Source organism: Colias croceus, chromosome 8, assembly GCF_905220415.1.
Source record: "Colias croceus chromosome 8, ilColCroc2.1".
Classification (NCBI taxonomy): domain Eukaryota; kingdom Metazoa; phylum Arthropoda; class Insecta; order Lepidoptera; family Pieridae; genus Colias; species Colias croceus.
In genome coordinates this window covers 9201733-9218761 of record NC_059544.1, presented here as the reverse complement: position 1 = coordinate 9218761, position 17029 = coordinate 9201733, and the positions used below count along the sequence as shown (strand labels likewise).

General features: G+C 34.3%; 1 protein-coding gene across 2 annotated transcripts in view; it reads left to right on the top strand.

Annotated features, from left to right (window-relative positions):
• The window catches only part of LOC123693950 (1-phosphatidylinositol 4,5-bisphosphate phosphodiesterase classes I and II), a 94976-nt gene that overhangs the window by 61902 nt on the left and 16045 nt on the right, over positions 1-17029 (top strand). For both annotated transcript variants that reach the window (XM_045639217.1, XM_045639216.1), the window contains exons 5-11: positions 1530-1715; positions 2120-2311; positions 4074-4256; positions 12241-12503; positions 13737-13900; positions 14679-14871; positions 16569-16726. In XM_045639217.1, the coding sequence (XP_045495173.1) occupies positions 1530-1715; positions 2120-2311; positions 4074-4256; positions 12241-12503; positions 13737-13900; positions 14679-14871; positions 16569-16726 (1339 nt within the window). The remainder of the gene's footprint in view (positions 1-1529; positions 1716-2119; positions 2312-4073; positions 4257-12240; positions 12504-13736; positions 13901-14678; positions 14872-16568; positions 16727-17029) is intronic.

Here is a 17029-nt window from a genome sequence, read left to right as displayed (position 1 = left end):
TAAACAAAGTAAAAACCGTCACGTTTAAAAGCGCTTTCAGATTTTTCCTTTATATTTCTTATTTCTAATTAAAATACGAATGTTCTCAGCATAAATAATGGACTTTGAAGCGAGCTATAAAATGAAAAGGAACCTCATATTTTAATATCCAAAAGAATTTTCACAATGATTAGTACAGTTAACGTAAAACGAGCACACATTAGCATGACATATAGCTGAAAAAGTACGTGCGGAAGAAATTGCATTTTAAAAACCACGTACGAGTATTTAAATTTCTCTCTTTGTAAGCTTCGGATTCGATTTGCGAGTCTCTCTGAAGCTCACTAAAAAGATCAGAATTTTACAAATATCCTAACGTACGAACTTGCATATTGGAGAGTTTCAGCGAAGGGCTATTAAAGATGTATTTATTCAATGTAACAGTAACGGAGAAATGGAATAACGTAAATAAATATTTCCTTAGGTGTTTATCTTCGTTCTGACTTGACTCTAAAAGGTTTGTCTTTGAAATGTGCTGGGGACTGTAATATTCTCTCATTTATTATTCGGTATGCTAAGTATCGTTTTTTTACTGTAATAATCTTTAGTTGTCGGTATTGTATCTTTTTGTTGCATCTATCTTAATAGGATTTTGATATTCGTACAATGTAGCAGGGTAAGTTAGGGTGGAAATGTTTAAGCTCGGTTTGTTGATATTACGAAGTTTGACAAATATAGTTGAAGCAACAGACGACTTGAGTTAAGTTGTTTATTTTACAGAGGAAGTTTTAGATATTTCATCTATAATGTAGTTACCATTTTGTTTGATTGATCTTTTTTGCGAACCATCAATGAGTTTACATTCAGTTGGTGCGTTGTTTGTTTTACTAATGGTTTACTTTTAAATTGCGTCTACAATAAAGTGGTTTGATAGTCGATAATGATGAAGGTGTGGGAGAAAGGAAAGAAAAACAAATAAAGTACCTAAAGATACAAAATTAACGACGCCTACCGAAACGTTTGAAATTTTATTGTATTTGTATCGTCTTATAAACGAGCTCTTAAAATAGACCGATGTTTTCTTTAATGTATCACTTTATTTTTATTACAGTTTGCTCGTATAATTATCGAAAGTACTGAAGCGATTATAAAGATTTGTAAAAAATGTTTCAGTGTGATTTGGTTCAAGCACAATAATTTGAGATTACTCCTAAAAGAAAAGTTTCATATTGATGGCAGATTAACTTTATATGCATAGGAGCTAGAACAAAGGAATTCTCAGTATATTGACTGATGACATTAAGCATTCCTCTACCTACAATGAATTCCTGATTATTATCATTATATTCCCATTTGTTTTATTTTTTTTTTCAAGAGTATATTATGTTTATTTTTGTATTGTATGTTTCTGTATAAGTCATTTAGCGATCTATTATATAAAACAAATTTATTTATTATGTCGATGTTTTTAGTGTAAGAAATTGCCTTATTTTACATCTTATACATATACCATAAAATTGTTCACATTTTACTATTTCTTTTGCTCCCAGTATCGTTCGGCTCTTCGCGCAGAGCAAAGAAGACAAAAAGAGGATAGAGAAGGCGCTCAGTGAGTCTGGTCTACCAACCGGTAAGAACGACACCATCTGCCAGTCCAAGTTCCAGTTTGAAGACTTCTTCGGCTTCTACAAGAGCCTCACGCAGAGGACCGAGGTGTTGAATATTTTTAATGGACTGTAAGTAAGACTTGTTGATGGTATAACTTTTGGAAATTGGTAATCACGATTTTTTTTTATTGAGGAAAAAGGTAGGGAGTGGCATTCAAAGCAAAGTTTATACTGGGTTGATGACGACGACGATGATGATAAAAGCTTTAATGCACTGTAATGTACTGTGCTGCTGATGTAAATCTTTATGCAATTTAGTAAAAAGTTTACAAAGTAAGCTAATCTTATTTATAGAAAGTAGCTGCAATGAATTGTCCTCACTATTAACACAGACCATAATATTGAATTATATAGCCTTAGATTTCATAGGGCCAATTTCACAGTAGGAACAAATACTTGTGTCGATGATGTTGATGATGATGATTGTGTTGTTGATGATGATGATGAAAATTAATACAGTATCCACTCAACAGCACAAACGGCAAACCCTACCTCTCCGCGACGCAACTGGTGGAGTTCCTTAACGTGGTCCAACGGGACCCCCGTCTCAATGAGATATTACATCCGTACGCGGACCTGCAGCGGGCGAACGATCTCATACGGATATACGAGCACAATAAGTACCATCAGCAACGGTCGCAGCTCACGTTTGACGGGTTTTTGAGGTATGTATGTGGATAGCGTCAGCGAAAGTGGTTGTGATATTTCGCTAATTCTGTTGGAATGTTTTGGGGATCCAATAAACAGGTAGTTTTGATTTACTCACGACCTTAGTAGATATGGTGTATATTTCACAGAGTTAAAAAACGAATTTATCAATCATTGCGTTAAGCCAATAAAAGGTATAGTTTCTAGCAGGTAACTTGACAACTTTTTAGCGTAGTGGGGGAAGCTTGCGCAAGTAAACATGTACCTACTAAAACGTTATGCTCAAAATTTCCCCACTACGCTAAAAACTTCTCAAGGGAAACTACAAGTTCCTATAATTATACCAGATACCTACTTAAAATTAATCATATGGTACCATTATATTATTATGTCTCTTCAATATCAACGTAGACTAATCATATTAAAATTAAAGCGAGATTGAAAATCGTATTGCTTACAAGTTAAGACGTCTCGAATAATTATCATAATTATTTAGGTAAACAATTATATTGGCGAATCTCTTAATACATGCGAAGGCACGAACTTATTAATAAATTTAAATACAACTTAATTTCAGTATAAGTTCAAACTCATTTAATAATTCATGTTAGAATTATTATATGTAAATTTTGAAGGGTATGAAATTTATCAAACAATACGAGTTAAAAGAAGAGCATTTGTGCTGAGCACACGTGTCTCAAGTGAAACTGCTTTGGCAAGATTCAAAGGTTTCAAAATCGTCGTCAATGACGTGACAGTATTGCTATAATGCGAGCTTAAAGAAGTTTCACTTCAAAATATGTAATCAGACATTATGAGAATACTTTAAATAAATAAACTTACAAACTTGCTTTATTTCATTCAACTCAACGAGATACAAATTATAATATTGTCATCTGGGACCGCTCTAACAGTTGTGTGCGTGAATAAACATTTTGCCAATTATTTATTTTCTAAGTGGTTAATATGTAAAGTTTATAATTTAGAGCTTTTCTGAAAAGGTCAAGTGATGAAAAAATTGTAAAAATGTATAATTATACTGTTATATAGATGTTCAGTTATGTTCAGATAGATTTTTTTAATCACTGCATTGTATTATCGCTAAAGAATTGTATACTAAGATATAATATATCGTTGTCCCGATCCTCTACAAAAATGTTTCCTTTTGCTCACATATGATTTCAAAAGAAATCCTTGGATCTTATAAATTGTTGTTGTTCTGTTTTGTGCCAGTATTATAATAAAAAGGGCTTCATATACCGCAATAAGCATAACTAAAGGGCTGCCTGAAATATTGTAAAAGGTCGATGTGGTATGATAACATATTAAACGGGATAAAGAGCTTCATTTAATGAACCTTTTGTTTGGGATAAGCCGCCCTACGGTTGGCTTGTTTTTTAAATGATGTATTATACTTTTTTATAATGTTCGGAGTTTGTTTATTAATATATAAGTAGGTATCGATTTAACTTCTTTGTATATTGCAGAGGTAACGTATTTGATGCCTAAGTGAATTTAACAATTAGTAGCTGATCAGTTAATTGCATTAAAGTAAGAAAGATTACGCAACGAAAGTTTCATGTCGTCGTTTAAATGAACAATAAGTTACAGGCAATCAATTTGATATTTAACATTTTGAGATAATTATTTTGAAAAATCTGCTTCGATTACCTATCAATTATTAAGCTGGGTCAAAATGCTACAGATCCTTATTAAATGTACACCACTTACTCACCATTAATTAAATACCACAATATTACAAAGTCATACCTTTTACAGATTCCTCATGTCCGAAGACAATCCAATAGTAGCTCCCAACAAACTCGACCTCTGCGACGATATGGACCAGCCCCTCGCGCATTACTTCATCAATAGTTCCCATAACACCTACCTCACTGGGCACCAGTTCACGGGCAAATCCAGCGTGGAGATGTACCGGCAGTGCTTGCTCGCTGGATGTAGGTAAGTGCCAGGATTAGTTGGTAAAGAGTAGCAGGATTATAGGCCAGCTTTGGTATGTTGATGGTCTTGAGCTGTAGCGACAATGGGGCTACAACAAAAAGTGGATGTTGGTGAATGGCAGGATTAGTAAACAAAGAGTAACAGGATTATAGGACAGTTTTGGAACTAGTGGTCTCTAACTGTAGCGACATTGGGGCCATAAAGAGAAGAGCGTATATGATATCAACAGCTCGCACAACACCCACCTCACGAGGCACCAGTTCACGGCCAAATCCAGTGGCGATATGTACCGGCAGTGCTTGCTGGCTGGATGTAGGTAAGTGCCAGGATTAGTTGGTAAGGAGTGGCAGGATTATAGGGCAGTTTTAGAACTAGTGATCGCGAACTATAGCGACATAGGGGTCTTCAAGAAAAAGCATATGTTATGTCAAGACAAACTACACTATAGCGAAACTCTCGAACGTTGATGGTTCCGAAATATAACATTGGGGCGTTTTAGGAAAGAACGTGTATGCCATTAAAAACTCGATGAGCACTTGTATATACCTGCAGCAGCCAGGGTGACTTCGTTTATGGGAATTAATGAGACCTTGTTTTAGTTTGCGTTTATTTTTTATTTTTTAATGACTAAGTGCATGATGAAAATCTCTATGGATTTTCATGGATTTTCATCTTCGTGTTGTGTCTTGAGAACAATAGTTTTAGTATATTTAAAACTAGATTTCCGCCCGCGGCTTCGCCCGCGTTTGCAAAGGAAAACCCGCATAGTTCCCGTTCCCGTGGGATTTCAGGGATAAAAACTATCCTATGTGTTAATCCAAGTTACCCTCTATATGTGTGCTAAATTTCATTGTAATCGGTTCAGTAGTTTTTACGTGAAAGAGTAACAAACATCCATACATCCATACAAACTTTCGCATTTATAATATACTAGATTTCCGCCCGCGGCTTCGCCCGCGTTTGCAAAGGAAAACCCGCATAGTTCCCGTTCCCGTGGGATTTCAGGGATAAAAACTATCCTATGTGTTAATCCAAGTTACCCTCTATATGTGTGCTAAATTTCATTGTAATCGGTTCAGTAGTTTTTACGTGAAAGAGTAACAAACATCCATACATCCATACAAACTTTCGCATTTATAATATTAGAAGGATGAAAAATTCTATCCCATTTATATGATTTTTTACCATCTCTTCATTGTAGAAGCTAGCTAGTATTTGTTTTCCGGACCGGTGGGAAATAACGTCTTTCTGTATTATGACGATTCAAAAGCGCTTCAAAGGGAAGTCTATTTGAATAAATAAATGTTAGAGTTTGCGTTTATAGCGCTATTAAATGTTTTAATTGCATTCTTTAGTGGATTAAACAATTAAAAAGATTAGAACGTAAGAAGTTTATTTCACCTTGCATTCTAAGTATATTTGCCTTAATCCTAGTACTTTGTAAGTTTTGGTTCTATTTACCAGTTTATTATTAAATCGAAAAAGCTTTATTATGGACTTTATTATGAATTCTATAAGTAAGTTTATGATTTATGACGATTATATATTGCATACATAGAACTTTAATCTATTATCTTAAGTCGAATTATTACGATGTAAATCTTTTAATGCTGCGTAAGATTCCTTTGAAAGTTATGATTAATGTAAATTCACTTTTTATCTCTGCCAGTCCGCAAAAACTATCCAATTCGAGATAAGTTGAATTAATATTAAAGCATAAATTCCGTTTGATTAAGTGGTCTGGTGAAAAAAATAAACATTACATTTATTGCAATCTTAAGATGTTCTAATCTAGAAACTGAATGGGTTTTATCTATACTAATAGTATAAAGCTGAAGAGTTTGTTTGTTTGAACGCGCTAATCTCAAGAACTACTGGTCCGATTTGAAAAATCCTTTCGGTGCTAGATAGCCCATTTATCGAGGAAGGTTATAAGCTATATATCATCACCCTAAGACCAACAGGACCGGAGCAATGCGGGTGAAACCGCGTGGCACAGCTAGTTAATAATAATAAAAAGAGGAGTTTTTCACCCGAGGCCGAGTATCGACTGGCTGAAATGTAGAAGAGCAGCTTGTTTTTCATTAATTATAAATACGGCGCGTTACGTCGTGTTTGATCTTTGTTTGTTTTACATTAATGTTTGGAGCGATTTGACGGTTAAAAATAACACTTAACGCGCCTCGTTTGTTGCTTAACGTGAGTACGGAGACGTGTTACATTTTATTGGAGTTTGGATGCTTTTGAATGATCAGTTTTATTGGTATATATGTGTTTAATAAGCGATGGTGGAAGTTTCGGGTGTTGGTAAGGGGCGTAAGTGTTAATTGGCTGATCGATGTTATTTAAAGGAACAGATTCAACCTGTTATTTTTATTAGTTTTGGTAAACAAAATTTTCATAAATTTAAAGTATCTTAAAATGTATCCATGATTGAAAAATATTTGTATGCGGTACAGCTTAATCATTTAATTTTTATTTTTATTCTCAATTAATAAAATTATTCTCAGGTCTTAACAAAACGATGGAATTGTTGAGTTTTATACAATGTTCGTTTCGTTAAAATATTGTCAGAACGTTCTCAATATCGGAATGTTCAAATAGTGAAGCTAGATAGGAGATAGAGCCTGAAACATAACGTTGTGTAGTTTCACCAAATAACATGGATTGCTATTTTTATTTATATTTCAAATATAAGAGAAGTGATGTTTGTTGTTCTGATTTAGAAACTAGATAAATAACGAAAAATAGAGACGTTATATTTCATTGAGCTAGAATTAAGACTAAGTATAATTATCGTTGATATGAACATTGTAGATTTTTAGATGAGACATTCATTTTATGGCTATCATGATTCATGAGTGGTTTTTTATGCAATAGGATCAAGTTTTAACATTCGTTTATAGAAAATAGACCTAGTAATAAATATTTTTTATTGTTTTTTACTATTAAACAAAGTTTTGTTAAAGTTTGAATGAGATTATTGGCAATTGGCAAAAACAAGATAGATTTAGTCAGATTTTTCGTTCAATCTGACTCGGAAGGGCAGACCCTTGTAAGTTTTACAAATCTTTTCTAGTTTCGCTCTGAACTCGCACGTGAAGTAACTCTGTCGGTCTATCTGTCTCTCCTTCACGCCTAAACCACTGTACCGATTTGGACGAAATTTGGTAGGAAATTCCACGGGAACGGAAAATATGCGGGTATTTCTTTGTATACGTGGGCGGAATGCTTGTTACGAATTAATTATTCACACATCCTGTGGTGGCATAAACACTTTATTAATAATATATGTAATTATAACCAAAATTGCAACCGCAAGAGAACCGCGCTATCACCTGTCCCGCACGATACAGTTGTTATCAACACCTTATCGTGTAAATTTGTTGCTTCGAATCTCCCAAATGAATGTAATGTACTTTTAATGCCGTAACAAATTAATATTGGAACTCGCTATCGAGCCGACGTTAATGGCTACAGTTAACGTGTAAACACGATGGGAAAGTTGATTTTGGGGTACCGTATCGTAATTTGTATGAAAAAAAATATAAAGAAATATCTAAATGCTCGTAATTTTGGAAATTATTCAATCCTATAAATATAATTCATGCCAATTACATTCCCTTTTAATTTATGAATTTCTTGACTCTAACATTCATAAGTAGTAAGATTTTTTTCTTAAACAATTGTTAAGGCTTACGAATGGTCTCTAATTCTTTAAAATAAACATAGTTAAAAACCACATTGATACGATTTCTATGCTCTTGTTTAATGTGGTTTTTTGTACACGAAACAAAGTCCGTAAATAAAAAACAATTTCCTTAATACAATTATTATAGAATTTTCACATTTAATTATATCTTATTTAGGTTTTTAAGCAGATATCACATAATCACTGAAACACACTGAGCGAAAAATCATGTATTCACTGATGCGGAACCCTCGAGTTCACGTACGCTCGCCCTAACCGATTTTTATTAGATCTGTTGAGCTTCAAAATAAATCACCTGATCGACGATCTTCGTTAGTCGATTACATCGTGATTAAAAATATATTCTGTTTATTTTTGTTAGCTCGTATGTTGAAATACATTGACGGTGATCCGTGAAAATGTATATTCGATTTACATAACTTTGTCTGCACGCTTTTTTATTATGTTTATCTATCGTGTAATATATGTATATTGTTTACGTCTAGATCAAATAATTGGATTAAAGGAAATAAAGGCATACTGATATTATGAATAAGAATTTATTGTATTCAATTTGGATTATTTCGAGGTTTGCAAGGGTATAGATGAATTTTAGGTATGATAAAGTTTTGCTACTAAAGGTGGAACTAAAGATCTTTAATAGTGTTTTAATTGATTTTTTAAATATGTGTTTAAAGCTGAGCAGAGAGAACCTCGTGCTCATTCCTTTTCGGAAAGAAGAATTTTCTAATTGAATAAATAAAGGTTTCAGTTTCAACTCAAACATTTATTTATTTTCTCATAAAAGCTCCTTTGAATCGTCATAACATTTTTTAACATTTACCACCGATTCGGAAATCAGTATCTATGGAGAAGAATCGGCAAGAAACTCCATAGTTGCTCTTTTAAAATCATGTCAATACTACAATAGTAATATTAATTTTTATATTATGTGGTTACATAATTTACATAGTAATATTATGTAACCACATAATATAAAAATTATTTGGCAACATACCTACATAAGTAATTGGTGGTTCTGATTATTATATATATATATGGGTGATTATACAAAAATGGGGTAACTTTTAAGGATATTTTGTTTACTATATTTTTTATATCAGATTATTACAAATTAGGGTGTATGTGATAGCTAATCTAATGAATATATTGTTCCAAATCGGGCCAGCCACTTTTTTAAGTAGATTGTGAGATATTTTAAATTTTCTGGATTTGGCCTCCAGGGGACTGACAAGGCTAACATAGTACTGATAAAAAACACAATTTTGTAATATTCTTAAAGAAATTCAATGAAAATTACTACAAATCTCTCAGTTTTAATAATGGCACATGTCTTTTAAGTATTAAAATCACTTAGTTACATTTAAAAATGATAATTGATAATATATTGTGATACTGGGAAAAAACAATGTCTCAATTTTCAAAACAGCCTTCTGACATTTAACGCAACGTGAATATTCTTACTCTCTTACTTAACTTACTACTTTGACTTAGTTTTACTTAATATTTCAAGTAATTCACAAACAATAGAAACAAAAAAAACGGCCAAGTGCGAGTTGGACTCCTAACAAACCTATTTTTTATTATGTTTGTAACTTAAAATTTACACTTTTAGCAATTTTTCCTTTATATGTGTTATAAGACATTGCTTTTTACCATATTTTAAGACTGTATACACGGCAAGCATCCTGTGTATTTTTTTATTCCCTTGCGAATATTTAAATTTGCGGAAATTTGCAGTATTAACGGATGTAGGTATCTTTTAATTGCGTTGCGTTATAAGTTTAATTTTTTTACAGCCCCAAGGGTTCTTAATGTTGAGTATTTAATATAAATTTCAAATTGATACCTCCACGCGCTTCAAAAAAACGTCTTAACAGACAAACGGACAACAAAGTGATCCTATAAGGGTTCTGTTTTTTTCCTTTTGAGGTTCGGAGCCCTAAAAATCTAACATTATTTATGATCATATATTTATGAAAAATCTAACATTACTAATTTTCATAAAATGGTTCATGGTTTTTAACCAAAGGCTTGAATGAAAGTCTCATCTGAGTTTTCATAAGAGCCTTTTGACATTTTTATAATGTTATTAAAATAATTAACTTTTATGTTATTTTGAGGTAATTTTACTTCACAATATTATACGTTTACGTATTTATCTAATAAATACATATAACAAGCTATGCCCTGAAAGCATCAAAATCAATAATTAAAATAAAATAAGATCTTTTAAATAAGATTATTAGTAGTTTGTTTCAATAGCTCTTTTCTTTGCTACTCTTTTTTAAATGTTTCTTCCCTAGTCAAATTCAGTTTCTTTTAGCGTGGCGCATGATGTTTTAAACTGAAATATCAAATAGAAATGCTTATACCAATAGCAATCAAGATAAAAGTTCTCAAAAACGATAGAATCATCAGTACTATGGAGTCGCGTCAGTCCACTGGCGCGATATCTGACATAGGACTGATGCCAGCGGATTGATAAAAAGGGACTTAATATGAGATTATAATCACAAATTATGTTTTTTTGCCTTATTTATTATATCAACAAACTATATTTTTACAAATCATACTTAACCATGTATGAATGAAAATAAAAATCAGTTTAACAATAAAATAACGACTCACCATAGGACTGAAATGTTGACTGGCGCAGCACGAATTTAGAGGACAAACACAACCCTAGCGCTGGTACAGTTATGACGACCATCAAAATATGGGATGCACAAGTAACTTCATTACCATCATTAATATTTAGACAGGGATTTGACCTCGACTTGGTGATATTTAGCGAGAATTTCAAATTTAAAAAACACACAACGGACTGACCAATAAAATCGATGACAAAGTTTATTTTTATTTTTTAAATAAAATGTTAAACATTTCGTTATGAAAGTTATACTATATAATACTATGTATATCAAAGATTGTCCTGAGTTAGTAAGTTTTCTCTAATCAATGATAATGTTTATAAAATAGTCACTTGATTGTTGGTTTTCGGAGTTGTGACATGCCAAAGTACTGATTATTTAAGTATTAATTTTGTTTTTTTATCAATTTGTATTTTAAATAAAGAAGTGAAAGTGAGTGACCAAATAAAGGACGCTTTATTGTTTTAAAATAGATTGTTATTTGATTAAAATATAGTAAGACTTTGTATAAATTGGCTGGTGACATTGAGTTACCCCATTTTTGTATAATGACCCATATATTTTAAGAAAACCTAACCTATATAGTTATGAATTATCTTTAAGTTCTATAAAGTTTAAATCGCTCTCGATATCTATTGGGGATTTAAATGAAATTTCTATTCCAGCCTTGAGATTTAAATCTAGTCTCTCCTTGATCATATCTCGATCCAGGGTTTACCGCTATAAAACTTCAATATCTTTATATTCAAATAGATACTGGGTTTTATATTTTATATATTTTATTGTACAATGAATTTATCTTTTATCTATATAATAAAAATGAATCGCAAAATCTGTTGGTAAGCGCAAAACTCGAGAACGGCTAAACCGATTTCGTTTATTCTTTTTTTTATATTCCTTGAAGTACGAGGATGTTTCTTATCGAGAGAAATCGTAAACATACACAACGGGCGAAGCCGTGGCGGACTGTCTTATATAATTCATGGTTTTGAAGATGTATGCATATAACTTTATATTTTTGGTCGATACAATAAATACATTTTATTTAATTCCTTTGAGCAACTTGGCAAAATATTTTAAAGATAAAATCATGTTGGAAAATATGATATTTCACGTATTTAATATGAACTGTCGCACAAATAATAATTGTGTTATTTCGTTCCTCTGTAGAATGAAATGAAAAACATTAATTTATAAGATAGCTTTTTGATTAAGAGTTTTAATGTAGTGTTTCGTTCAATAATGTTTTTGTTGTGAAATGTTTTTCTCTTAATTGCACAATGCAGTTTATTGTTATCATTTTTTGCTCTCAATTTCACATTTGATTATTTTATCGATTATAATAATAACGTTATTGTGAAAGCTTTTGATAACATTGCTTAAGTTGTGCTATGTACACAATGTTTTTATCATCTGAAACGCAGCAGAAAATAGCTCTTTTTGCAATATTAAAAAATTGATCAAACTCTAACAAAGTACAAAAATATATGTTATTAGCAGGGCATCGCTCGAATTAAAAATTTGCATACGTGTATAAAATTTAATATATGTCCATTTTGTTATTTTTCCTATGTCTTTTACTGTTACTTCTTTCATTAAAATTTTCTTCCAATTACAGGTGCGTAGAACTAGACTTTTGGAACGGGCGTACAGACGAGCCAGTCATAGTCCACGGCTACACTATAGTACCGCAAATCAACGCTAGAGAAGTGCTCAAAGCGATAGCCGAGAGCGCCTTCAAGACCTCCGACTATCCCGTGATACTGAGCTTTGAGAACCACTGCAATCCACGACAGCAAGCCAAGATAGCCAACTATTGTAGGGAGATATTTGGGGATATGTTGTTGGATAAACCGTTGGATACACATCAGTTGGAACCGGGTGAGCATAATCTTATAATTCGCTTTTCAGATACATTTTCTTATGAAAATTGTCTTATAAAATCAGCGTTTTCTAAAAAAAAAAATAACATTTGGCTATTTGAATTAAAAATGTTTTTAGTTTTTGCGCGTGTACTATTTTAACTGTAAAGTTTGTAGATGTAAAAGAAAATTATTATGAACATGATGTTAAAAACTATTCCGTAATTCTTTGCGAGGTTCAGTTGTTATCTGATAAACAGACAGACAAACTTACAAACAGAATTTCTTTTAATACTATATGTATTAAAGTTATAGAAATAGCGCTGCAACTAGACGTAAATAAATCGCTGGCTATTAAATACAGATGACCTAATCTTGCCATTCCTCAAATCGATATTCTGAGCTGCTTTATTATTCAGTGCTAAGAAATTAGTGACTCAAGATAAATAACAATACGACTTTATCGAACACACCTGTGTTCACTGGAAGTTTACGGTATAAGTTTATCGACATTGATCTTTTTTGCAATAACTAGGAAATCTGTAGCAAACTACGAATATAACTCTAAATATAAATGGTATATTAGAAGACAGGAATTGAAAGTTTAAAAAACTAAACGCCGGAAATATCGAATACCGTAGCAGATGTTTCTAAGGCCAAATATTGAAAAGTATTCCAAATATACATTTGCGTTCAGAAATTTCAATAGCGTAAGTTTAATTGTTACAACGTGTTCGGAAACGGGGAGTTGGCGGTAATTAATGGGAGAACAACTAATCTGCTATAAACTGTATTAAGCTCGACTTTCGATGACTTACTGTTTGCGTGTTTGAGTTTGGCACGTGTGCGTACGTTGTTATTACAGTATATGCAGACTCATGAACCAAATGAGGTAATAATTGATAGTGCTGGCTATGGATGTTGGTAACTTAATATTTGTTTAAACTTTCATAGTAATTAGGGGTCAGTAAGGTCATAAAGATGAAGTATTTTTGTTGAAGGTACATATTATTTTGTGCTGCACTGGTATTGCCAATTGGTAAAACAGTTGTTTCATTAATAACCTAGGCTCTTTATTAAACTGTGCTGTTTATTTTAAAACACAAAATGACTGGAATTCATCAATTAATTCAGTTAAAAGGCAATAAAAATTATGAAATCGTCGATATAAATATTGTAAACTTGTATTATATTGTGTTAATTACTGTATAAAATGTAAATGATGACTTAAAGTGTCTTCCAACGTTTCTAGGGGGAGAATTACCACCGCCTTCGCTGCTGAAAAACAAGATAATAATAAAGAACAAGAAGAAACATCATCATCATCATCATCACAAGAAAGAGGAGGTTCTCGTCGAGGAGAGTGAGCAACGGGAGATAGTGCCGCAAGGGAATGGGGAGATTGCTCATGGATCGGTGAGATATAATATGAGTTTATACACATATTTTGATACAAAAAAAAAATTGTTGGTTTGGTTGTTATGATAATTTAAAAACATTCATTTCTGTTGTCATTGTAAAGAAAGTATTCCACGGATTGTTTCTTGTTGCTGTATAAATTTTCCCTTTTGTACTAGCTGATTTTTGCAACTGCTGGTATATAAAATATTTTATTCGGTCGATAGAGTACATAGTAAAATAACAATATAAAAAGTATATCTTTTTTTTTTAATTTAATAGAGTTTGCGTGTGAAATCTTAATTTTTATAGCGTGTGAATTGTGTCCGTCGACACATTATTTATTGAAGAGAAACTTCTTTATCGGGGTTGGAAAAAAATTTAGTGTAACATTTTTTCGTTACGCATGACATTTTTCCGTTACGCGCCATCTTTTTCTTATCACTACCACGTGTGATTGTATTTCTGTAAAGTTGCATATAGTAAATTATTTTTTGAAAAATAAGGTCATAAAGAAGTTTCACTTCTTACGTATGTACACTAGTACACGCACACATTTTTAAGGTGAAAACTTCTTTAGCGGCGTTGGGTATAAAATCTTAAACTCGCGTCAGGACACGTGGCCTGATCGACAAATCATAAGACGGTTTTTTTTAGCCCTTATATTCCATGCGTAAGACGGATACCATTCCAAAATATCGAACATGCTGAACGTTAATAATCAAGTTTTCACTTCTGCCGGCACTCCCGGAGTGCAACCCGTCTTTTTTATATTATGTTTCTTCCCCCATTCCAGCTGGTCCGGCAAGGCTCGAAGGATTCCTCCTCATCCTCAGAGACGGACAGCTCCAGCGAGGAGGAGTGCGCGGGCGCGGGCGAGGCGGGCGGCGCCGCGGAGGAGGCGCGCGAGAGCCACGCCGCTGCAGAGATATCTGCGCTCGTCAACTATGTGCAGCCCGTGCACTTTAGCTCGTTCGAGAGCGCTGAGAGTGAGTAGAGATGTAGAGTTATAGGGGTAGAGCTATGTGCAGCCCGTGCACTTTAGCTCGTTCGAGAGCGCTGAGAGTGAGTAGAGATGTAGAGTTATAGGGGTAGAGCTATGTGCAGCCCGTGCACTTTAGCTCGTTCGAGAGCGCTGAGAGTGAGTAGAGATGTAGAGTTGGTGGTAGAGATGTGGAGATGGAGGGAGACTATGTGCAGCCCGTGCACTTTAGCTCGTTCGAGAGCGCTGAGAGTGAGTAGAGATGTAGAGTTGGTGGTAGAGATGTGGAGATGGAGGGAGACTATGTGCAGCCCGTGCACTTTAGCTCGTTCGAGAGCGCTGAGAGTGAGTAGAGCTGTAGAGTTGGGTGTAGAGTTGAAGTGGTGTAGAGCGAGGGTATGTGCAGCTAGTGTGATTTAGCTCGGTCGGGAGCGCTGAGAGTGAGTAGAGCTGTAGAGTTGTAGAGTTATAGGGGTAGAGCTATGTGCAGCCCGTGCACTTTAGCTCGTTCGAGAGCGCTGAGAGTGAGTAGAGCTGTAGAGTTGGGTGTAGAGTTGAAGTGGTGTAGAGCGAGGGTATGTGCAGCTAGTGTGATTTAGCTCGGTCGGGAGCGCTGAGAGTGAGTAGAGCTGTAGAGTTGTAGAGTTATAGGGGTAGAGCTATGTGCAGCCCGTGCACTTTAGCTCGTTCGAGAGCGCTGAGAGTGAGTAGAGATGTAGAGTTGGGTGTAGAGTTGAAGTGGTGTAGGGTATGTGCAGCTAGTGTGATTTAGCTCGGTCGGGAGCGCTGAGAGTGAGTAGAGCTGTAGAGTTGTAGAGTTATAGGGGTAGAGCTATGTGCAGCCCGTGCACTTTAGCTCGTTCGAGAGCGCTGAGAGTGAGTAGAGATGTAGAGTTGGGTGTAGAGTTGAAGTGGTGTAGGGTATGTGCAGCTAGTGTGATTTAGCTCGGTCGGGAGCGCTGAGAGTGAGTAGAGCTGTAGAGTTGTAGAGTTATAGGGGTAGAGCTATGTGCAGCCCGTGCACTTTAGCTCGTTCGAGAGCGCTGAGAGTGAGTAGAGATGTAGAGTTGGGTGTAGAGTTGAAGTGGTGTAGAGCGAGGGTATGTGCAGCTAGTGTGATTTAGCTCGGTCGGGAGCGCTGAGAGTGAGTAGAGCTGTAGAGTTGTAGAGTTATAGGGGTAGAGCTGTAGAGTTATGGGGGTAGAGCTATGTGTAGTCCGTGCACTATAGACACGGACAGCAGAAATGGTGTAGAGATGGACAAAGACTATGCACAGTTCACGAACTTGCGCACGCGCTACAGCTTGTTAGATAGAAGTGAGTGTAGATTGTGTAGGGATAGAGCCATAGAGATGAAGGGAGACGCTGAAAGTGAGTGTAGAGTTGTAGAATTAATAGATGTAGAGCCGAAATGGACAAAGGCTATGCACAGTTCATGTGCTTTAGCTCGTTTGATAGCGCCGAGAGTGAGTGTAGAGCTGTAGAGTTGCAGAATGTAGAGTCAGTAGTAGAGCTGCTTTGGTGGAAATGAACGTTGCAGTAAAATACGTGCAGCTCCTTCGAGAGAACGGATAATAAATATTTTCAAGATAGAAATGTATAATCAGTTGTTGTGGTAAACTTTCTCAAGTCTTTGTGAAAAGTCATTTTTTTAACCTGAACCTCTAATTTGCCTTTCCAATGATCGCTCTTTCTCATTTCTAGAAAAGAATCGTTTCTACGAAATGTCGTCGTTCGATGAAAAACAAGCGACAGCGCTGCTTAAAGAGCGTCCCATAGAGTTCGTGAACTACAACAAGCATCAACTGTCGAGAGTATATCCTGCCGGAACGAGATTCGATTCTTCTAACTTTATGCCACAGGTAAGAAAAAAAAATGCTTACATAATGTTTGACTAATTCCTTAGTTAAAACTATTAATAATTTATTAGTTGAAATGAAAATGAAAATTTAGATTTGTAAAACTGTAACATCATTAAACGCATTTAAATGAAAAATCGATCTACCTTCAAAGACTTGGTAACGTTAGAAAAATCCTGCGTCCATCATTTATCTGTCATTATATCTTTATTCTACATTATAGTAATTTTGAGCACATTGTTTATACAATAAACCATTATAAATGTTTTCTCTTACGTCGCTAAAATATTCCTTATAAATCTTCCA